The 25,322-nt window shown below is 40.7% G+C and overlaps 1 protein-coding gene across 3 annotated transcripts in view; it reads left to right on the forward strand.

The window, feature by feature from the left end:
* The window catches only part of rhbdl3 (rhomboid, veinlet-like 3 (Drosophila)), a 77,940-nt gene that overhangs the window by 23,541 nt on the left and 29,077 nt on the right, over positions 1–25,322 (forward strand). For 2 of the 3 annotated variants that reach the window (XM_030734150.1, XM_030734158.1), the window contains one exon: positions 21,161–21,319. In XM_030734150.1, the coding sequence (XP_030590010.1) occupies positions 21,161–21,319 (159 nt within the window). Of the gene's footprint in view, positions 1–16,480; positions 16,595–21,160; positions 21,320–25,322 lie in introns of those variants that run through there. The other variant, XM_030734165.1, reaches the window with a different exon arrangement.

Genomic DNA, 25,322 nt, shown 5'->3' on the forward strand with positions numbered 1-25,322 from the left:
ATACATGCTTTTCTCCAGTGTGAATGCTTTCACAAGCAGAGACAGGGGGTAAAGTGTTTATTTGAACACATGTTAGACAACCCGCTGAGGGCCATTCAGCTGTCTGCTACAATCCCCTCTGCTTCTGGAAATGCCCTGGGGGCAGTACAGCTCTCGCTCTCTCATTTCACCCATCTTTCAAGCTATCAACCAGTCTGCCCCGCTCCATATTTCCTTCTGTCAGACAAAATCAAACCCCATCCATATAAATGCAGATAACTTTGAAAGTGCATCTTTTTCTTAAATCCAGTCCTAGATGTCAACGCCTAAATTTGAGTTTTTCACAATTCTTTCTAAAATACCAGTATTAGTATTTAAAGGGAAAACTTTGCAATTCATGACCACCCATGGATGGAGGCAGTTCTATAAGTGATGCACTTGGGATCTGCAGAAGTGTTTATCAGCATGTGATAAACAAATTGGCAATGTGCTCTTTGCTGCAACACTTTACGCCTCGCCATAAACGCGTAAGGGTTTAACGTTTGCCATTGCAAACATTTTAACTTATGGAACAAAAGTTGATCTCATAAGGCCAGTGCCAGCTGTCTCAAACAATATGGTTGCATTTTGGGATAGCATAAGAAGGATCATACTTTGTATGCTGTTACTGTGAGCTGAAACTTACTCAACTTGAATTCTTTGAACGGGTCTTAGGTGCTTTCCTAAATTGGAAGTATTTCCTCCTTTATCAGGAGTAATACTCTGTATGAAACCTCAGTAGAGTCAGAAGAGCACTGTTGTCTCATTCACACTGAGGTTATCAAAAGTTAGTGCAACAGTTGGCTTCCATGGCGTAAGCTTTGGTTGACAAGTGACACTGCAGAACTTGGAGGTAATAACATTTAGAGCCAGAACGTTATTTCTCCCTGTGCAGCATCTGTCAAAGAAAACCCCCGATGACATTATGACTGCATCTTGTCTTCCGGAGACCAAAGTGGCACTCTGTCTGCAATAGTATTACACCTGCTGTGGAATGTGGTTTTAAACTTTAAGGGGACATAGGCTTTGTGGTATAACACTGCAATGAAATGTGCCTGTGAGTGTTTGTTAATGGATGTTCAGGAAAACATGGTTGGTATGCAGCCCTCTTGTGTGTTGCTTAGTAATAGATCTCAGCTGTCTGTGCAGTGAGCTGCTGTGATATGGTGGGAATTAGCAGAGATGTCGTTGGGCTACATACGGAGCATGCCGCTGGGTGATCAAGGGTATTGATACTGTCTAGCCAGAAACATTCCATTTAGATTAAGCTGCTCCAAGGTTCTTTATAGTTACAAGGAAGTGAGTTTTCTTATTAAGATTACTTGCTTAAGGCAGAGGACCTATGGGTTTTTTGTTGAGTCTTAGTTGGTGAAGCAGAATAAAGAGGATGACAGTATTTACAGCAATGTGTGGCTGCATAAAAAAGAAAGGTTGTACAATTTCACAGCTTCAGCAGAAACTAATACTACCGTGTGGAGGTTTGCTTAGACCCACTGAACACAGGTTGCACAGCATAACAGCTCTACAGACACTATTAAAATCTAGAGATCCCATTAAAAAAAAACCAAAAAAACTGTGCATTAAATATAGACGGAGCTCACACAGTTAAAAAGCTACTTTAATATTGCCTCAAGCTGTGGGAGAATGACATACTGATTATTATCTTAGTCTCCCTGCCATGAATAAATTGACTAAAATGATGAGTCTGGCATTTTTCTGATATTTAGTCAGATCCAGTGTTTCACTTCTATGTCTTAATCGTATCATAATCATATCTTATGAATTTCTTAAGTGGATTTTTGCACCATTTCAATTGTAGCAGGGATAAATTTGCTAAAAGCACCCTGCTCAGGCAGGATTTCCTCTTCAGTCTTAAGAAGATGAGGATCTCTTAATGAACAGTGACACCTGGGAATTGTGCTTACGGACATTAATGATAACTAAATGTGAAACCACTCCTGTGGTTTTGATCAAGGTTTACAGGTGAATTAACTGCGAAGCTGCTTCAGTCTCAGTGTGTAGTTGTATGTTTATGTGCTATCTCAGTGCGCCACAGTAAGATGTCTACAGATGAAAAGCAATACCTTTGCATCTGACACATCTCCATATACCCCATCTGCTCGTGCACATACACATGTACCCACTGAAGACATCTTCACATGGATCAACGTTGCCTGGTTACCGGCCAGTTGGCAAGGGAACGGTGACAGCCCATGCTAATTTGTGGTGGCCTGAGATGACTCTGTGCGTATGGGGCTACATGTGTGTGTGTGTGTCTGTGTGTGTGTCTGTGTATGTGTGTAAGATCAATGAGGGTTTCCAATCTGTCAAGTAAGACAGGTGACCCAGCACGGCTTTGATTCACCCAGACACAACGGCACTTATTCATCCCATGAAATGGACTCCTTTGTGATAGAAAACCAATTCAGGACTCGCTGAAATCTATTATACCAATTTCTGTTATATCGGCAAAACGAGCAAGTTAGCGGACTTAAAAAATGTTCTTTGATACCAAGGTGGTTCAAAAATAAACAGCAATGCATAATTCTGATACTTTTTGTATTGTTAATTATGCCATTTTTTTGTTGAAAATGAGAATATAAAATGAAGCAATGTACTCACATATTCTTATTTGCATAGATTCTTTTTTTTTTTTTATATATATAGAAATATGTACGTATTCTCACGTATTCTTATTTGCATAGATTCTTTTTTTTTTTTTTATATAGAAATATGTACTGCACCAGAGTTGTCTGTTTTATGGTGAAGTAGACAGAGAAAAAGAAGGAGAGCAGGGAGAGTACATTAGACTACATGCAAGAAAAAGCAATTACCTGTGGAAGACTACGTACATTTCCCATCACAGGGAACAGGAAAGCAGTGGAGAGAGGAGAGAAATAAAGAAGGGTGGGGGTGGGTGGGGGGGGCTAGATCAAGAAAAGAAACTAGAAAAGGAAAGAGAAGAGATACTGTGGCCGAAAGGTGCTGCAAGTCAGCTGTCTTTGTGAGAACTGATAAGCCTAATCTGTGTGAATACAGCTCTGGAAGTAATGCCATGCATTTGAAATTTCAATTTTTTTTTTTTTGGGGGGGGGGGGGGCTGATATTGGGACTTTGATGCATGTCCTGGTGGAACCAGCTGCTCTGCTGATTGAACTTTAGCCTCAGTGCAGTTTTTCTATTTGGATTTTTTTTCTCAGCTTCCGGGTGGGTTTGTGGCTCAAACTTAGATATCAGCTGACTTCACCATACGCTGCTCTGCATTGTCCTTGTATTATTTTAATGAACAATTTCTTTTTGAAAATGGCCAAAAAGACCTGTTTGATATATTGGAATACGCACACACTTGCTAAGCACTTATGAAACACCTATGTAATCCTGTACTATTCAATATGAGTGTTATGGCCCTATCTGGGCCCACTTTGATTTTTGCCTGTGTGGGTGTCTCTTGGTTTTTCTGTCTAGCCTTGAGTGCCACGCTTCCGTGCAGCTGCCTCCAATCAGCAATTAGGCCAGGAGTGCACAAGGCCAGAGCTCCAGTGCCAGAGAGCCTTTGCTTTACAGCTTGTGAGCTGTGTGTGTGTGTGTGTGTGTGTGTGTGTGTGTCTGTCTGTCTGTCTGTCTGTCTGTCTGTCTGTGTCTCTTGACTTCTTACTCCTGCTCTGTGGAGAGGTGGGTGTTTTTGACCATTTAACTTTTTTTAATCTTGTTTTTTTGACCAGTTTTTAAGTATTGTTGTATTTTTATTTCTTGTTGTTTATTTCTTTATTTATGTTAGAATCTTGTAAACCTGGCATTTGTACAAACAATGGTTTATAATAAGGTAAAATACATTAGCAGAACACATACAAATATACATGCAAATATGCCAGTACAGGTACATAAACACACAAGCCTTTAAATGTACAGATGCCTGTACATATCCTATGTTCATATAAGCATGTGCTCAAAGGCAACAGAGAAACTAACATGTACTGTGCAAATGTTTTCTTGTATACATGGACTTAAATTGTATAATATTCAAAGTGCAAAGCAGAGTGCAATTCTCTTGATGGTTCCATAGTTTCAGTTCTTAAAGTTAGTTTAAGTCCATCTTTGTTTTAAATTAGTCAAGAAAAGTTTAGAGTTTGGTCCTACTTAAAGATCTCTTACAGCAAATCATTTCTGTAGATTAGCAGATAGTGATCCACGTGTTGCTTTGAACATTAATAAACTTTTTTTTTTTTTTTTTTTTTAACTTCCCCACATCCCCATATCTTTTAGGGGAACATAACAAAGAGGTAGGACCATAAAGTTGCACAGTTGCACAAAAAAATCAAAAATCATACATTCAGTCAGTATTCCTTTCAAGGTCATATCCTTGTGCACCTCTGGACCGCTCCCAGTAACACTGCAATTTTTAGGTTGCTCCCTTTATGTCGTGACTATTTTAATGTGTCTGTGGCAGACATCAACCCCTGTGTTAAACTGAACCAGATGTCACATCTGATGCAGAAATAGCAGTTTTCAGCACTAGTAAATGTTTTGTTTACCTCAATAACAGTTTTTAATATAAAGCATATATTACATGATTACATTTAACTGACTTAATTTATGTCTCACGCTGTTTCCTGCATGTCTTCTCTGGTTTGTAAAATGCCAATCTCGATAAAGTCTACAAATCTTTGAACGATCATTGTTGTTAATATTATTATTGATATTATTACATGTATTCTTCCCATCCCCTGAGCTGCTAACATACACTTCTCAGTGATTGCTCTTGTGTCTTTTGTCTCTCTTCCTGCCCCTGTGTGTGTTACACTCCAAAGCAAAGTGGATTCATCCTGCTCTCTGTCCTACAACAATCATTATTTCACGCTATAAGCCCGGGGAAATAAGTTCAAGTGTGCGTTCTGTGCAGCACTTGCCCCTCAGTCTTTGGCTGGAGTTTCCCAGGGGAAAACACTGCTCGTATTCAAGCATGAGTGCTGAGTGAAAGAGAGAGAAATTGTTGGAGCAGTTGCTGTTTAATGGAAGTGGGTTGAAATAGAGAGCTGTGCTGGGACAAGAAAGGTCCACCCTCAGCTTGTTGAACTTGTTGATGTATGCTGTGTCACATTGTTGCTTAATTGACTTGTTTTGTGCTCAGCTGAAGGTTATTTTATCAAATAAAGGAGTAGTTTTATTTGCCACCTGCCATCTGTAATGTTTTCTGTCCAGAAAGCGAAGCTGTTTCCATTGAAATGTTATCATTATCACATAAAGATGAAAGACTCAATTGAAGAGCCAGCTTAACTGTAATCATTGGTCAGCATATTTAGAACTTTCAGGCCGTTTAATTCTTTCCTGAGTTTTCTTTGTCTTCTTTCTAGCATTCCTCCTCCTCTATCTTTTCTCCGCTCTCCCCTCTTCTCCCTTACTCATCTGTGGCCTTGGCCTTTGAGTCTTAAGTTTTTATGGCTACATTAACAGGCGCTGCTTGGCATTTTGGGGGCTATTAGAAGTCTTGTTGAGTCATTAGTCATGCGTTTGAAGTGTGATGTGGGCAGAGCACTGGCTTGGCCGGCGGGGGCCGTGACATGCATGGTGAGCTGGTCTTTATGCGATCCAGACGGCTGACCTTTTCCAGCAGAATCCTCCACGACAGGAGAGGTGATGTCTGAGTAATTAATGGTGTGAAACTGTGGTTGCTCATCACATCCTTTCCTTCTGCGACCTGCCCCACTCTGCTGTCTTCTTGTCACTCAGCTGTCAAGGGACACCAGTGAGGGATCCATCTGGGAGGAGCAGAGAGGTAATGGATCTTCCTTTCCGTGTTTATCCCAGGTAGAGATCTCTGCCCAGCTGAACGCTTTAAAAGTTCATTCTGAACAGGGTGATAATGACATTGAAAAGAGGATCTCTGTGACTAAAGACTAAAGAGTGTCATCTAGCGTCAGTGTCACACAAAAAAAACTTGAGCCGATTGTTTTAGTCAATTTCAATTAAAAGTTCGGCCCTCTGAGGTTTAAAAAAATGACACATGCACACGCAGAGCATAAGTAGCCTGACAATTTTCCCTTCGATTGTATTATTAGATGCTGCTGAATTCTTCGCTTGCTTCTGCTCTACACACAATGTTGCTTTTGTCTGGGTAACTGAATTTGTTCTCTGTCAGAAAACAATGATACAACAGGCCACTGACTGGTACCCCGTCTGCATCAGTGCCTGCCTGAGCTGTCAAGCTAGCCTCAGGCCGTGGTAAAGATTAGACCCGCTCACGTCAGACTGACCAACGTGCACTTGGCACTTTTTACTTAGAAAGAGAGCTGACTGTTGTGCTGTCTTGTGTGTGTGTGTGTGTGTGTGTGTGTGTGTGTGTGTGTGTGTGTGTGTGTGTGTGTGTGTGTGTGTGTGTGTGTGTGTGTGTTTGCAAGGCTTCAAACCTTTCAGTAAACAATAATGAGAGTTATTGTTGATGATCATAATGTTAAGCATATAAGCACCAAGGCAAAAAAAAAATCTAAAAAAAGATGATTATATTTAAAAAATACTTCATTTTTAGGTTGTTAACAAATCATTTCCTTGCAATGTTAAATATAAATCCAACAAATAAAATTAGGGCCAAAATGTTTATCATAATTATTTTACTCAATATTGAGATCATTATGATTTGTCATAACTTTTTACAGATTTTGCAGTAGTGACAAAAAAAAATGTTTTTATTGCACTGTTATGTAACCTGAACACTACTTTCACATTTTCACGTGTACAAATCTTTGCCTTGAAATAAAATAGGCCCTCCTTATTCACCTAAATTCAGTGACTCTAAAAATATCTAACAAAAAAATGTGCACTAAAACTTAACACAAAACTGAATCAACGCCACACTGCTTTCATTTTTACATCGAGCTAAATTCCTGTTAATTAAAAAACTCTACAGCACTCTTTGCATGTGCTTTGTTCTTGGTTAACAACTCTTGTGCTAAATTCAAAGTATTTCCAAACAACACAGGATGATCCACTTTGGGGGACAAGCTCTTCTTCAGTTTTGTATATCTGTCTTTTAACATATAGTTACTCATCCAGACTAGTCCAGAAAACTTCTAGCTGTGTGCTGCAGGGAATGGCTGTGATTGGCACATGCAGGGACAGGGTTAGGATCTCTTGGCAGAGCAGGCATTTTCAGTATCACTTAATCACATTCATTTAATTTTGGGAAGCTGAAATCGTGATTGAGATTAAAATTCAATGAACTGTGCAGCCCTAGATAAAATTTAATAACAAAATTGTTTATAGTAGCTACCAGCTTAAACGGCTATTAGAAGTTTTAAATGAAAAGACCCAAAGGGCAGTCTCATGTTGGTCAGAGGAAAAATTAGGGCTTAAAAAACCCCCAATAACCTTAAATTATTAGGAGTCATTTGCTGTGTACCATGCATGTGTCATGGCAATGTTTCATGGCAGTAAATGTGATCTGGTGCGGTTACACAGTCAGAGGGATTGGAAAATATGCCTTTTGAAATCCACCACTTTGCATGGACATGGCTTGCAAAGACACACTCCTCACTGACACCAAGACTTTCATCCATGATTGCTCATAGCCCCATAATCTTGACGGGGTCTTTTGGGTGATGTCAGCTGTCTGTCTGAGTGTTTGACTTTTCACCTCTCCATCGCTGCCCCGCCTCTACCATTAAGGCCTGCCGCCCGCTGACAAGCTGTCATCTCCACTCAACCTGCACTAGTCTCCTAAATGAGGCCAGGTCCTGTTAGTGGGGCTGATGATAAGCTCTAAAACCACAGAGTATCTTCCAGCTTACAAGGGCCAGTAGCTCTGATAATGTACTCTTTCACCTGAAGTAGATAATGCAAAAAAAAAAGAGAGAGAGAGAGAATGTGTGTGAGAGATGAAAGAGACAGTGATGAAGAAAAAGAAATCACACAAGAAAACCCCTCCTGTTGTCAAGGGCACATCCTAAATAGCCTGATTAACATGAGAAGGTGAGTGTGTTTGAGTGGTTTTCAGTTGTAGTGTCTGAATAATGGCCAGTGAATGAGGTGCTGCTGGTTTTGCCTGTCCTCCCCGGTGCTTCAGTGTAATTAGCAGGGAGACTAACAAGCTTTAACGAGGCGGGCTTTTTATTAGAACTGCTAATTGCTCCATGCCAGGGGAATATTCAGGAAGCATAGGGAAGTGGAATTATAATAAGTGTGTGTGTGTGTATGTGTGTGTAAATGTGTAGTATGTGTTCAGAGAAGCAATAACAATCAAAGATTGTATTCAGACAGAAAGGAATCCACACACGAAATTGTTCACATGCCTGTTTGTTACATTCCAGTTTTTCCTTTTGAATCTCTGTAAGTATTCCATGTGCATAAGTGTGACAATTTAAAGGAAAAATGAGCATAAAATGTGTTATTTAGCACCGTGTGCTGGATGTGAACAACCTCAGTGCACCTTTGCATTGATTTTACAAGACTGTTTGGAAAAGAAATATAGTGACACCATCTAATGTGTCGACCCAAAACTTCAACTTGGTTTAGACCAGCCCCAGTGGCTGAAAAACAGACTAACTTGACAGCAGAGCCACTGGATGTTAGATTCAACTCATTGCCATTGTGCGCACAAGGCACACAACGAAATGATTGTTCCAGATCACTCATCCAGAGACGAGCATCTGCGGTCATGCAGCCAGAGACCGGGGTTACCAATGTGGTTTAAGTGTCTTGCCCAAGGACACAACGCAGTGCAGGGACAGGTGCTCAAACCGGCAGCCTTCTGGCTGCAAGGCGAATGCCTACCCACTGCGCCACTGCCACTAAAATCTTCTCACAGTGTGGGGCCAGTCTCCAGGTTTTTCCTTTAATTTGAAACCTTTGTGTATGTGTACTTGTGTTTGGGTTTATTTGTCTTGACTGAAGTTTGGTAAATCAAACTATGAGGCTCTCTTTTAGCTTACTCTCTTTCAGGAACCTATTTTTTATATAAAAGCAGAAACAATGCAAGCAGCGGAGTGCATGCTTAGCCAATCAGTAATCAAAGTTGGTTAACCCCACAACCATGCTCCTAATGTCCTGCGATTGATCTGAATAAGGCACAGCAAGGAGGTCCTGGGTTCAAATCCACCGGTCACTTTGGACCTTTCTGTGTGTTCTCCTTGTGCCTCCCACAGGCCAAAGACATGCATGCTAGGTTTATTAGTGATTCTAAATTGGCCTTAGTGTGAATTTGAGTGTGAATAGTTATCTTTCTCTGTGTGTTGGTCCTGCAATAGACTGGCATCCTGCCTTTTGTCCTATGACAGCTGGAACAAGCTCCAGCTGCACAGCAACTATGAACTGGACAAGCTGTTAAGAAAATGCACGGATGGATGTTTTGAATAGGCTTCTGAGGGCAGTTGCTTGTTTTTTTCTTGTTTTTTTTTTATTTTTCACATGCCATTCAGTAATTTTGATTCCTTATGGACTCCGTGCATACATATTTTTAAATGAATTACACTGTTGTCCTCACACTCAGTGGTCATACAAATCATGTAGGCTCACTGAGACAGACTTTGAATTTTTAAAATGGTGTCTCTGAGTTACTAACGCCAGCAGCCTGCAGTTCAGATGTTGCTTTTAGAAAAAAGGAAAGTCATTAGGAAAGCAAAGAATCTGCCAGCTCATTAAATCGGCTATTGTAATGTCAGCCGCAGTTAATTAGCCTGTCTTGGCTGGTCTACCTTCATGCTCCATTCTTCATGATTGTAATACGTATAAAAATACAGTAGCAATATATAAAACTCTATACAGTATGATGCTTTAAATTATAGGCATTCAATTATAAGTGAATGAATTTAAGTAAAAGTAAAGTATCCAGGAGAACCCTTAGTATCTCCAAATGTTACAATGAGATGTTTGATTTACTGTAGGAAATACAGTAAACCAGTGGCTGACTGATCAAAAGCTTGTTTTGTCTGTGCTTGAGCAGCTTGAGCAGATAGAAACTTTTTTTTTTTTTTTTTACTGCATAATCCTTAAAATAGCAACAACTGCACACTGACTGTGTGGTAAGACTATAGGTAATTATACTGCTGGACAGGCTACATGCTGATGGATTATGCCACACCGTGTATTTAACTGGAAGGAAGCGATAATGATATATGGAGATGTAATAAATATTTTTCCTTGATACCCCAAGTAACAATATTTAGGAAAAAATAGTTAAGCATACAGTTGCATAGTAAAAGTTTTACATTTACTGTGTTTTGCATGCACTCTCCTCTAATTCTTCTTAATATCGAACAATGCTGCCAAAACAAGTCTTCTGCATTGTCTATTTTCAGCAATCCCTCCTCACAACCATGTGCAATGTGTTCTCAACCTGGATGTGCTGCTGCTGTGTGTTGCTTTGCTAGTTAACCATAGTTGTGCCCACTGTGCCTTCTCCACCAGGAGGATGTTATTGTTAAAATGTGTGACACTGAAAATCTTTACTGACTCCTCAGGCAGCAGTCGTGTTTATTTATCCAGTGTCTTTATTTCTTCAGGTCCTTGTCCACAAACAAACCTTTGTTCCTTTCAGGTAACCTGCAATACTTGGCAATTTAACCAGGGTAGAGTGAACTTATCGTTAGGGAAAATGGCTCCTGCATGTCATTGAATCCCCATGAGACAGTTCACACGTCATGCTGATGAATGAATGTTTCATGCTTGTTACTCCACAAAACCTGTATGACTGAATGAAATATTTTCCAGTGTGAAATTAGGAGGCTCTGTAGCTTCAATTTCCTGTCCTGTTAGTTTGTTGCACAGCATTTGTGACGTAGACAGTGAGAAAAGAGTGACTATCAGATTCACAGCCAGCATTTTGTGATTACATAGTACAGTATGATCTGCTTCCTGTGGAGTCTCCAGGGGGCATCCTGTCTAAAATGTAGATGAGGTTATCAAAAGTTTTGGGAATCTGTGTTCTGCTGATGTTGCATAAATCATACACAGGTTTACTGTCAGCAGTGTAGCAAAAGATCTCCTTTGCTTCAGAAACAATTAAAAAGGTTTTGTCAGACATGGGATAAAATAATTTTCTCTCTGCGTGCAGCGTATCAACTGCATGGCAGCTTATTTACTGATATTCAATTTTGGTCAACTACATACATACACTCATCATGGGCATGCATGTCATAGTAATTTGGGGAATTTGATGATTTCTTTGAACCTTTTTCCAAGGTGGAATGAGTGTCCAGCATACAGTAATATACATATATGTATATACATACATAATAGCAGTCCAACATGACTAACCAGATCAATCAATATTTTTGGTAGAAATCATATTACTACATGGCAAATAATTTACCAGTAGGTGTAGTAGAGTCATAGAAAACCAACAGACCCAACATTCATGAGATGCATGCTCCTGAGTCTGTATAATTGAATAATTAATTGAAAGGGGCGTGTTCAAAAAAATAGCAGCATAGAGTCCAATCAGTGAGGTCATTCATTCTGTGAAAAAACAGGTGTCATTCAGGTGGCCCTTATTTAAGGATGAAGCCAACACATGTTGTACGTGCATTTCTCACTGAAAACCTGAGAAAAATGGGCCGTTCCAGACATTGTTCAAAAGAACAATGTTCTTTGATTAAAATGTTGATTGGAGAGGGGAAAACATATAAAGAAGTGCGGAAAACAATAGGCTGCTCGGCTAAAATGATCTCCAGTGCTCTAAAATGGAAAGCAAAGCCAGAGAGATGTGGATGAAAACTGAAGACTACCATTCAAATGGATCCAAGAATACCCAGGATGGGAAAGACTCAGCCAATGATCAGCTCCAGGGTGATCAGAAACAGTCTGATGTTACCTGTGACAATTAGAAGACACCTGTGTGAGGCTAATCTGCCGGCAAGAAGCCCCCATAAAGTCCCACTGTTAAGAAAAAGGCATGTGCTGAAGAGGTGGCAATTTGCCAAAGAACACATCGACTGGCCTGTAGAGAAATGTAGAAACATTTTGTGGACTGATGAAAGTAAGATTGTTCTTTTTGGGTCCAAGGGCCCCAGAGAGTTTGTCAGACGACCCCTAAACAATGAATTCAAGCCACAGTACACAGTGAAGCATGGTGGTGCAAGCATCATGATATGGGGATGTTTCTCTTACTATGGTGTCGGGCCTATAGGGATCATGGATCAGTTTGCATATATCAAAATCCTTTAAGAGGTCATGTTGCCTTATGGTGAAGAGGAAATGCCCTTGAAATGGGTGTTTCAACAAGACAAGGACCCCAAACACACCAGTAAGCGAGCAGCATCTTGGTTCCAGACCAACAAAATTAAAGTTATGGAGTGGTCAGCCCAGTCCCCGGGCCTTAATCCAATAGAAAACCTGTGGGGGTGACATCAAAAATGCTGTTACTGAGGCAAAACCAAGAAATGCAGAGGAAATTTAGAAAGTTGTCAAATCATCCTGGGCTGGAATACCTGTTCACAGGTGCCAGATGTTGGTTGACTCCATGCAACACAGATGTGAAGGAGTTCTCAGAAACAGTGGTTATGGTGCTAAATGTTAGTTCAGTGATTCACAGGAATGCTAATTCCTAAAGATTTTTCATAAAGTGAATATTTGAGTTTATAAAGAAAAATGCAGACACTGCTATTTTTTTGAACAGCCCACCATTCATTTTTCTTAATTTCCTGTAAAGTAATTGGAAAATTTAACATTTTTCTACATGTTTTGATTTAGAATATAATGTGCAGTGTCCCCAATGCCTGTTAATAAAAACTATTATAAGGATTCTGAGCTTTATTCATGTTTTTGAGTGCACTGCTATTATTTTGAACACAACTGTACATCTTTAATGGCTTTGAAAAGCAAGAATTGGGTGCACAAGGTTGAATTTTATTTTGGATTTTTCTCTAATCCACACAGGGTCAAAATATATATACAGGCTAAACAAAAAATCCCCACTCGCTCTGCAGCCTGTCTTTGTCCTCCAAGCTTGGGCCATCTACTGGAGGAGCTTGAGGGTCCTGTGCAGTATCTTAGCTGTTTCTAGGACTGCACTATTCTGGACAGAGATCTTGGATGTCACTGCTGGAATCTGCTGGAGCCACTTTCCCAGTTTGGGAGTCATTGCCCCGAGTGTTCTGATTCCTACAGGGACCACTGTTACCTTCAGCTTCCACATCATCTCTAGCTCTTCTCTCAGCCTTTGGTATTTATTGAGCTTCACATTTTCTTCTTCCTGATGTTGCCATCAATTCATATTGCTACATCTATCACTACAGCCTTCTTACTCTGCTTGTCCTCCTCAACTATGTCCGGTTGGTTAGCCAGTTTTCCAGCCACTTGGCTATGGCATTCCATGTGTGCCCTGCCTGCTAGCATCTTTCACCCTGGTGTCGTGTGCTGGATTGTCTTAGCCATTAGCAGTCCCCAGAAGGGACCAGTTCCTCCAACTGCTGACCAATAACTTGCCTCAGTATAACATGGAAGCACCTGTCAGGCATCATAGCAGCTAAGATGAACAAGCGCATGGCTCAGTACATGAGCGGGACCCAGAAAGGAATAGGCAGAAATACCAGAGGACCAAAATACCAGCTACTGGTAGATAGAGCAGTCACTTGACTAAGACCAGACTTACCAATCTGTGTGCTTTCTGGATTCATTACAAGAAATCGTATGACTCAGTGCCTCATACATGGATGCTAGAATGCCTAGAACTGTAGAAGACCAACAGGACCCTAAGAGCTGTCCTCAGGAACTCAGTGGGGATATGGAATGCAACACTAGAGACCAACTTCAAGCCAATTGCACAAGTTACCATCAAGTGTGGGATTTACCAAGAAGATTCTCTGTCCCCACTGCTGTTCTGCACAGACCTGAACCCCCTCAGCCAGATCATTAACAAGACTGGCTATGGATACCAACTACAGAATGGAGCAAACATCAGCCACCTCCTCTACACGGATCATATCAAGCTGTATGCCAGGAGTGAATGAGACATTGATTCACTCATCCACACCACTAAGATCTACAGCAATGACACTGGAATATCATTCAGACTGGAGAAGTGTTGTGGTCCTCAAACCATCCTGAACTAATTTGGCTTTGTGGCACTGCGCATTATCCTGCTGAAAGAAGCCACAGCTATCCGAGAATACTTTTTCAATGAAAGGGTGTAAATGGTCTGCAACAATGTTTAGGTATGTGGTACATGTCAAAGTAACATCCACATGGATGGCAGGACCAAAGGTTTCCAAGCACAACATTTCCCAAAGCATCACACTGCCTCCACAGGCTTGACTTCTTCCTATAGTGCATCCTGGTGCCAGGTGTTCCCCAGTTAAGTGAGGCACCTGCACCCGGCCATCCATGTGATTCAAAAGAAAACATGATTCATCAGACCAGGCCACCTTCTTCTATTTCTCCATAGTCCAGTTCTGATGCTCACTTGCCCATTGTTGGCACTTTGGGTGGTAGAAGGGGTCAGCATGGGTACCCTGACTGGTCTGCAGCTATGCAGCCCCATAGACAACAAACTGCAATGCACTGTGTATTCTGGCACCTTTCTGTCAGAACCAGCATTAATTTTTTTGACAGTTTGAGCTACAATAGCTCATCTATTGGATTGGACCACACGGGCCAGCTTTTTCTCCCCATGCGCATCATTGAGCCTTTGCTGCCGATGATCCACTTTTGATAGATGCTGAGCACTGCAGGCCAGGAACACACCACGCTGCAGTTTGGGAAATGCTCTGACCAAGTCGTCGAGCCATCACAATTTGGCCCTTATAAGTGAGCAGGCAGAAAATACCTATCATGGGTATAACAGGATTTGAGCTTGGCCACCAGTTTGCTGTGGCAGAGTAGGATATGATTGTTTAGACCCTTTTGCCTTCGTGTGTCTAATTTTCTTCCTCCTCTTGCCTTGAGCTTACTGTTCCAGACAACAGCTCATCAGCAGCCCTCAACTCCCAGACAGTGACCCAAAACAGTGGGTCAATGTCAAAGGTCACAGAAAAACTAAAAGGTCAGACAAAATCAATACTTTCTGTCTTAGGTTTTAACACAGGAAAACAAGTTGCCATCAATATTCTGTAATCCAGCCCCAGAGTACAGCAGAGGACCTCTTTGTTTTTGGGTCTTTTCAGTCACTTGAAATAACTGAGGGGTCGATTTTATCATCCTTAAGTTGTTTTGAGTATATTTTATATAGCTTGCTCCATTTCTTCAGGCTCTCAACACAAACTTAAATCCTTAGAAAAAAAGTCCCTGACCCTCAGACACACACACACTGCCTCCCCTCTGCTTCCTTAATATTCAGCTTTATGAAAATGAGGTTGAAGACAAAAAGCCCTGCATTGTGTCCAATATGCACCCCTCTGCCTCAGCATTAACATCCCTCACACCCCTTCACTCCCTGCTCCCCTCCCTCTGTTGTTTTGCCTCCTCCTCCTGACAGGCTGCTGAGAAGCCCTTAATATTAAGGCTCATTGGTTGTGAATGTTTTATGGCATTATGTCTGTACTAGGATTTGAGTGTATGTGTGTGTGCTTATTTTAATCTGAGAGATTTGCATCACACTCCCTTTGCTGTTTGCAAAACAAGCCTTACGGAGCAAAGACAATAACATAATTATGAAAATGAAATGTGCTGGGACAGAAGTTAATTCAAATTCTAGATCTGGGGAATATTCGAACAACACAAGCTAAAATGCACCCCACAAAGCTCAGATTTGTTTCCTAACTCCCATATAGATACATGTAACATCAATGCATAATTTTAAAAACAGCATTAATACATCTTTATGTGTATGTCACACTAATTTCCACATTTACAAAATTATTGCAAATTGTAATAATTAAGTAATACACAAACAAACTAAACTTGCTTGAATGTGCCATTTTCAAAAAGGCTCTTGTGTGATATAATGTCCTTCTCTGTGGACCTGCATCGAAAGGAAATGATCACTAATTGGAGTGAAGGAACTGGGTAAAGCTTGCATGAAATTGCCATCAGTGGTCCATTGTTGAGTGTGTGTCCCTCTGCAGCTCGACCCCAGCGGTGTGTCCATTGACTTCAGAGGGTGCTCACTCAGCTATGAAGCCTGTGGTGTTGCAGAACGGAGCGAGGAAGATGTTTGGGTGTGTGAGGAAAATAATGCATGGCTGTCTGCATCTGTGAGTGACATGGGAAGAGATAACAGGCAAATTTATTGAACTATTTATTCTTCTTCTGAGGGAGCTCTCATATTTGCTTTACAGAGAGAAAGTAAAGGGGAAAAGTGAGGGAGAAGTGCATGAATGTAGGGTAAAGAGGGTGTTGTGTGAGGCGTAGATGGAGGAGGGTGATAGGAAGCTGATGGGGGTTTCAGGAGGAGGATGGGGGGTGAGATAAAATTGGGGCGGTATGTGTAGCGGGGGTCTTGAATTGGACTGTAATCCTTTAGTCCTGGTTGGAAATAACCCTGCACAGTCTGGGACAAACAATATGACAGGGTCGCACTCACACACATGCACACACACACTGAACATATTGTCTCGCTGAAACACTGAGTGGTGAGACTGGCTTTGGCTGACGTTACTTCATCATGACAAAATGTCTTCAACAGGAGCCGACTGATCTACTGCAAGAGAGGGTTTGTTCTTAGTTTTGTATAGTAGAGTTTACATTTTATGCATTGTGTCTGTGCGTGTGTCTGTGAAAGAGGGAGGTAAAGAAAGCATAAGAGAGATTTTTGCAAGTAAAGGGGACAATATCGTGTGCATGTTTTACTATATTCAGGGGTGAGTTATTTTTCTGTCTTTCTAATATTGAAAAATACACAATGCACAGGCCCTTCGTGCTCGAAAAGCCTCCAATGTGGCTGAATTAAAACATTTCTGGAAAGAAGAGTGGGCCATAATTCCTCCACAGTGATGTGAAAGACTGATTGCCAGTTATTGCAAATGCTTGATAACAGTTCTTGCTGCCAGGGGTGGCACAAACAGTTTTTAGGTTGAGGGGGCAATTACTTTTTCACACAGGGTCAGGTAGGTTTGGATAGCTTTTTTTTTCACTTAATAAATTAATTTCACTTAAAAAAACAAACAAACAAACAAACTGGATTTTGTATATACTTGCATTATCTTTGTCTAATATTAAAATGTGTTTGATGATCTAAAACGTGTGATAAATGTGCAAAAAAAAAAAGAAATCAGGAAGGGGCAGTTGCTTTTTTTTTTTTTTTTTTTTTTTTACTTTTCTCACAGCACTGTATGCTTGAGGTCTTTAGAAATGCAGATCACTTGACAAAAACAGAACAGCTTCCTTCTGGTAAAGTTACTCTTGTGGTCCCAGTGCGCCTTTTCTGAATGCTATATCTGGTTGTACCAAAGATTGCTGTCACATTTCCCACATATCCCCTTCCAGATATGTAAATGAAAAGAAAAAGTCACAAAATTGTGTGTAAAGTTTTCAAGTAATATTGATTAAATAGTTATAAGGTCATTCCAAGTAAAACAAGTGCGACCTCATGTACTTTGAGGGCCTGTGCCTCAAAAAATACTCGTAATGTGAAGGAAACATTTTTCATGCTTTCATTAAATCAGTTATTTAAAAACAAAACAAAACAATGATTTCTTCTGAATGACTTTGTGGACAGTCAAGTGAAAAAAAAAGTTTTCACAGGGCTCTGTTCACCCCATGATTCAAAAGCTTGTAGAACCACCTTTAGCAGCAATAACTTGACGCAATACGTTTCTGGATGACTTTATCAGTGCTTCACATCGTGGCGGAGGAATTTTGGCCCACTCTTCTTCATAGTGTTGCTTCAGTTCATTGCAGCCATTCTTTTATGCTCAACTCTCCTCAGGCAGTGCTACAGCATTTCAGTCAGATTGAGGTTTGGTCTTTGACTGGGCCATTGCAACACCTCTTTTTTCTTTTTCAGCCACCCTGCTGTAGATTTGCTGCTGTGCTTGGGATCATTGTCCTGTTACAGACCCAATTCCATGACCTCACATGTGACTCTACTCTGGTATACAGAGGAGTGACTGATTGCAAGGTGCCAAACCCAAATTATTACCTCTCTACCACCATGCTTGAAAGGTTGGCATGAGGTGTTTGTCCTAATACGCTGTTTGGTTTTGGGCAAACGTGGTGCTATGGGTTATGGTCAGACATCTCCACTTTAGGTTCATCTGTCTAAAAGACATTGTTTCAGAGGTCTTGTAATTTGTTTAGATGCAACTTTGCAAATCTAAGCCATGCTGCCATGTTTTTTGTTTTTGTTTGTTTCTTGCTTTCTCCTTCCAAACAAGACATACTTGTTCAGTCTTTTTATTAATTTTACTGTCATGAAATTTAACATTTAACATGCTAACTGTGGCTCGTAGAGTCTGAGATATAGCTCTTGGGTTTTTTGCATATCCTTTGAGCATTACATGGTCTGACCTTGGGGTCAATATGTTGGGGATATCTAACCTGTGAAGCATTGTGGCATTGTTTTTAACACACACCTGAATGCTCCAGACCAGTCTATTGCCAAAACTTCTGCTTGATGATAAATTAATCAAGTACATTTGGTCACCAGCACCTGCTCCTACTTACCCTCATACTTCCTATGGAAACAGTAAAGCTATATTTAGTTTTTCACAGGACTGCATGGAGTCGTGAAAACCTTCTTTTGCACTAAACTGTATGTGTTAAAAAAAACAATCTGCCAGTGTCTGATGTGTCATTCCATAGCATACACTGTCTCTTCCTAGTAGACTTTATAGCACCGGCATGCTTGCTACACATGACAGTCTGCTAGAATGTGCTGTATTTAACTGTCTGCTACCAGAGGAACTCTATGAAAACTGTATACAAACACATTTCAAGCTAGCGGCAAATTTTAGAGATGCCATTGATTTGAAAATGTACTAATAAGCGTAGTTTAAATGAAAACTGGTGTCATCACTGTTAGATAATGTGTTAAAAAAAAAAACCAAAAAGACAAAACCCAACAACATGACAGAGAGCCAAAACCTCTTCTCTCTGTTGTCCCTTGGTCAACCATAGAGCACCTGCTGCCAGACTGGCTGTATCCTAGCGCCGGCATATGGCAAGGACACGTTCGCATACACACACACGCATGCGTGCATGCTGTAACTATATCTGGTTCAGGGGTGTTGGAGTCTGGCAGGCGGCTAATATTGTCTGAATGCCACATCTTTATGCATGAATGTGCACATTTGCAACTATACAGATAGAGAAAGACACAGTTACATGTGCATACACACTTACATACACAGAGGCAGACAGAGAGGCAGCAGCTGTCTTCTGTCTGAATCCACAAGCAACCAATATCCAACTCAAACATTTAAGTCCTTTATCGTGCAATTTAAGGCCACACAGATATTGTCACCCATGGCTGTACCTTTTTTTTTTCTGTTTTCTTTGTTTTAGGGACTCAAGAGCAGCTTGATTTTTCACATTTCAGTCAGAATTACTGGCAACGTATTCCAGAAACAGTGCTCACAGTGCTCAACCTCTTTTATAGGTCCTTCCTCTGTCCCCCTAGATGTACTTTTGTCTTTGTGTGTGCATGTGTATATATACATATGCTTAGTGGCAACTTCACTATAAATTGCCACTTATGATTTGAAGCTGCATGGCACAAAGGAAAGAAAGGAGTGGAGAGTGCAGAGCTCTTTGACCATTTAAGTGCTTTAGTAAACACTGTTTTGAAGGTCTTTTGAGTTTTCAGCTTTTCAAACATATTTGGTTTTGTCAGAATATCTGGGGTATGTTATTTCTCAGATATATCTGAATGCTTCCTCTCTTAAGCAAAAAGCAGCCTGTGGCTAAATGCAGCGCAGGGTGTCATTTCCAAGTGAAATCCAAAGCTGTTTCCAAAGATCCAAAGATTCTGCATAGCTCCAGTTGGGCCTTTTAAAGCAATTAGAGCTCTTTTTTTTTTACAAGATCCTCAAACTATGACTAAGCCACTGCTGATGGTTTTTAGGGTATTTATATTTGGCTGCACAGAAAATTATGCACTGGGTGAAACAGACTACTCTAGACTTTCTAATACGTTTATTTGCCTGTTTGACATCCTGCATATGCTGTGCCTGTAAAGAGGCCATGTTTACTTTTTCTAGTATTTTGTCTGTGTCTGTTCTATTTAAATAATCAATTTTAACAGATAATCAACCATCAAGTTTTAATATACATATATATACATATATATACATATATATATACATATACATATATATACATATACATATATATACATATACACACACATACATACATACACATATATGCATATACACACACATACATACATACACATATATACATATACACACACATACATACATACACATATATACATATACACACACATACATACATACATACATACATACATACATACATACATATATATATATATATATATATATATATATATATATATATATATATATATATATATGTATATATATATATATATATATATATATATATATATATATATATATATATATATACACACAAAGTAACAGCCAATCACACCTGACCTGGAATAAATACTGTGCGACACAGTTTTATAACCCAGTATTAAATAAATGAGACCACTTTAAGTAATCAGATGATGTGCACTGTGGTAAACTGTACAACAGAATAAAGCAGCAGAATTTGTCAATTATGCTAAGTTTGTAAATAAAAATATTGACATTTTTATAGGATCTGCTTTTCCAGTGAAGAAGGAGCATACATATTCTAAGAACTTCTAACCAAGTAACTCAAATGTTTCAAGCAAAAAGTATTTTTAAATGTATTCAGGAATAGATCTTAAAGTCACATGTACCTTTTTCCATTTTGGGACTTAATACTAATGATCATTCTTATAAAGTGCTTTAGGTATAAACTGCCAAACCTTAGACAGGCACTCCAAGATTTTTTCACAAGGCTAAATGACTCAAAGTGAACTATGAGTCCAGCCAATTCAATTTCAGACAGCTCAACACGCAAACAACAGCCCCTCATTTGCCATAGTTTTGTTTGAACACAAAGGTTTTTCTACTCACAAGCTAGATTTGCCAGAATTTGTCTTGATTCGGTAATTATACTGTCAACATCAAGGAAAGAAAAAAAAGAAAAAAAAAAAAAAAAAAAAAAAGGTTTAATATATTTTAATTATTTTTGCATTTTCATGTGTTTTTGTTTGCAGTATGACCCAGAGAACTCAGGCTTCATCAGTACAGAGCGGTTCAGGGACCTGCTGGCGACACATGGCTCTGAGCTTGACCCCCACAAACTGGAAGTCCTGTTGGCCCTTGCTGATGGCAATGCTGATGGAAAGATCTGTTACCAGGACTTTGTCAACCTGGTGAGATGTTTGAACTTTTTATAGACCTGCTGATTTTAGTGGTCAGGAGTCAACAATTTATCTTTGACCACATTTTGCTTTTAAGAGTGTGTGTGGCTCAGGAGGTAGTGCAGGTCATCTACTAATCAGAAGGTTGGTGGTTTGATCTCTGGCTTCTCCAGTCTGCATGCCAAAGTATCCTTGGGCAAGATACTGAACCCCGAGTTGCTCCCGATGTGTGTGTGTGTGTGTGTGTGTGTGTGTGTGTGTGTGTGTGTGTGTGTGTGTGTGTGTGTGTGTGTGTGTTAGAGCCAAAGCTTTTAGATGTAGAAAAAAGTGCTAGAGTGTTTATTTGAGTTACTGTTGCTTTCCTGTCAGCTGGAAGCAGTCTGACTATTCTCTTCTGACCTCTGACATCAACAAGACTTTTTCACATAGAGGAATGCTGCTTACTGGATATTTTGTCTTTTTCAGCCCATTCTCTATAAACCCTGGAGATGGTTATGTGGGAAAATCCCAGTAGATCAGCACTTTCTGAAATACTTAGGCCAGCTTGTCTTCCCCATTCTGATGCCCGGTTAAACTTCAGCAGGTCATCGTGACCACTTAAATGTATTGAGTTGCTGCAATGTGATTGACTGATTGGATATTTGCATTATAAGCACTGATTATGTTATCTTGTGCATAAGTTATGAGTCTGACCTGAGTTAAATTTGCAACTCTGCTTTGACTTAAATACTTCTGACTTCATATGAACCTTACAGCTTTTCACTTAATTGTAATGACATTAAATGTTCCATAAATGCAAAGACTAAAGAATATCTAATAACTGTAAAAACATAATTAAGAACTGGTTTGATTTGACTTTATTCTGTAATTAACTCATCATATTTTATAAGCAACAGGAAAACTTAAGGTGCAAGTACTAGAGTAGAACATTAAACTATAGAGAAACTGCTCTACCGTGCGAGAAACAGACAGCAAGAGGAAAATTAAAAGGCATTAAAATTGGCAAAGGGCTCATAGAGCTCTGTATTGGGCCAAAATTGTTTGGAGTTTGGACAAGACCTGGTTATTGTCTCCTGACTTCACATACAAAAACTGAGACTTATTTGTGACTTGCAGAACCTTTATGTCCTGCCTCCTCACCATCTCTATTATCAGTACTTGTTTTGGGTTTTTTTTTTTTTTTGTCACATCTGAAACTTTGTTCAGCTTTACATCCACTACTAAAAGCCACGTTCCACGATCACCCCAGCTGCAAAGTGGAGATAGTTCCTAATAGGAAATATCTTCTCTGTCTAGTGATAATTTCCCCTCCTAAAGCTCACCTTGTCCCACTTACAGTTTCACCTTCAAAATGCAGCCTGCCGCTGATTGTCCAAGGTCTCGGCCATCTTCAGCCTCACTCACTGCTTCATAACCTTTTATTTTTTTTTTTTCTTGCTGCTGTTCCTTGTTTGAGACTCAACTGCTGACCTAGGATACTGTGAAGTGGTCTTTGGAGTAGTTATGTGGTACACAATAACTACTGGGTGGCTAAGGGATGTGGTGGGGGTGTGCATCTCTGTATAGACTGTAGGGAATTCATTGTTTGTGACTGTAAGAAAGTACATCTCTCCGTGTCTCTCTTGTTCTTCAGAGCTGTTTATTGTCTGATACAGTGGGTGAGGAATGGGGCCTGTAGGAAGCCTGGAAAAATGTCAAAAGGACATTTCGCACTCGGTTTCCATTTGGTGCATTCATGTCACGTGAGAGCCTGTGGGACATGGTGTGCAACTGGAAGTGGGACAGAAAGGAATGGTGTTTGTGTGTGTGTGTGTGTGTGTGTGTGTGCGCGTATGTTTATAATACCTTGTGGGGACAATTTTCCTGACATATACTACGTTGTGGGGACCAATTGCTCCTTGTGGGGACTGGAACCTTGTCCCCACAAGGGGAAACCCTGTTTTTGGGTCAGGGGTCAGAGTTAGGGCTAAGGTATGAATTGAGTTTAGGTTAGGGTTAGGGTTAGGTATGTGATGGTTAGGGTTAGGAAAAGGGTAAAGGTAAGGTTTAGGCTGTAGAAATGAATGGAAGTCAATGGAAATTCCCCACAAAGATAGCAAAACACACTTGTGTGTGTGTGTGTGTGTGTGTGTGTGTGTGTGAGTGAGACCAATCAAATCAGTATTATACAGTAGTTGAATTTAGATGGTCTTAACACTCATGGATTGTGGAACATGTTGTTGAGGGCCTGTTCACAGTGTATTCTGAGTGCACTGTGCAGGAGATGGGAGTCAGATGTTCAAGTCTAAATGTGCAGTGTTATTTTTCCCATGTGAACCCACAGCTCTGTGGAAAAATGCTTGTAAATTTTGCATGAGTATCATAAGGAATGTGTGGTATGACCTCTTAAAATAATGGCCTAAGAGGGTGACAACATGGAAGGGCAGACATGGTTGTTCAAAAGTACCAAAGGCAAAGTGTAAACTTGAGGCAGTGAGTTATAAATCAGAATCAGAATCAGAAGGTTTTTATTGCCATATGGGTGAACAGGTTCACAGCATTAGGAAATTGCTGTGGTACTTCGTGCTTACATAAAAAAACAAATAAGTATAAAAACTATAAGACAATATACAAGTATATAAATTACAAATATACAGAGATATTAGAACTATAACTATAACACAATATTACAAAATATACAGTGCAGAGAATAATTAAAAGATAAAAATGTAAACTATAGTCCAGTAATATGTACATCAGTGCAAACAGACAGGTGCATAAACATAGGGTCATCAGCGTTTGTGGAGGGTGGTGGTAACAGTCTTAGGGTTATTGTTCATGAGTCCAACAGCAGAGGGGAAGAAACTGTTCTTATGGCGGGAGGTTCTGGTCCGAATGGACCGTAGCCTCCTGCCTGAGGGGAGAGGGTCAAAAAGTCTGTGCCCAGGGTGAGAGTGGTCGGCTGTGATCCGACCTGCACGCCCCAGTGTCCTGGAGGTGTACAGGTCCTGGAGAGATGGGAGGTTACAGCCAATCACCTTCTCAGCAGAGTGCACAACGCGCTGTAGTCTTTGTTTGTCCCTAGTGGTGGCTCCAGCGTACCACACAATGATGGAGGAGGTAAGGATGGACTCGATGATGGCAGTATAGAACTGCACCATGGTCCTTGCTGGCAAGTTGAATTTCTTCAACTGCCGCAGGAAGTACATCCTCTGCTGGGCCTTTTTGACGACAGAGGTGATGGTGGGCTCCCACTTGAGGTCCTGGGTGATGGTAGTTCCCAGGAAGCGAAATGAGTCCACTGTGGTGATGGGGGTGCCAGTCAGGATGATGGAGGGTAGAGGGGCTGTGTGCTTCCTAAAGTCCACTATAATCTCCACTGTCTTCTGGGCGTTCAGTACCAGGTTATTGTGGCTGCACCAGGACACCAGACGTTTGACCTCCATCCTGTAGGCCGACTCGTCCCCGTCTGAGATGAGTCCGATGAAAGTCGTGTCATCTGCAAACTTAATAAGCTTGACAGACTGGTGGTCAGAGGTGCAGCAGTTGGTGTACAGGGAGAAGAGCAGAGGAGAGAGGACACAGCCCTGAGGAGTGCCGGTGCTCATGGTCCAGGAGTCCGAGACATTCTTCCCCAGCCTCACATGCTGCTTCCTGTTCATCAGGAAGTAGGTGATCCACCTGCAGATGGGATCAGGCACATTCATCTGGGACAGCTTGTCTTGGAGGAGATCAGGGATGATGGTGTTGAAGGCAGAGCTGAAGTCCACAAACAGGATCCTGGCGTAGGTTCCCTGGGAGTCCAGATGCTGTAGGATGAAGTGCAGAGCCAGGTTGATGGCGTCGTCCACAGACCTGTTGGCTCTGTAGGCAAACTGCAGGGGGTCCAGAAGGGGGGCTGTGAGGGACTTGAGGTGGGACAGCACCAGACGCTCAAATGACTTCATGACCACAGAAGTCAGTGCCACAGGTCTGTAGTCATTAAGTCCAGTGATCCTTGGCTTCTTGGGGACAGGAACAATGGTAACATTTGTAC

This window comes from Archocentrus centrarchus, chromosome 1 (assembly GCF_007364275.1).
Source record: "Archocentrus centrarchus isolate MPI-CPG fArcCen1 chromosome 1, fArcCen1, whole genome shotgun sequence".
In the NCBI taxonomy this organism is placed as follows: Eukaryota; Metazoa; Chordata; class Actinopteri; order Cichliformes; family Cichlidae; genus Archocentrus; species Archocentrus centrarchus.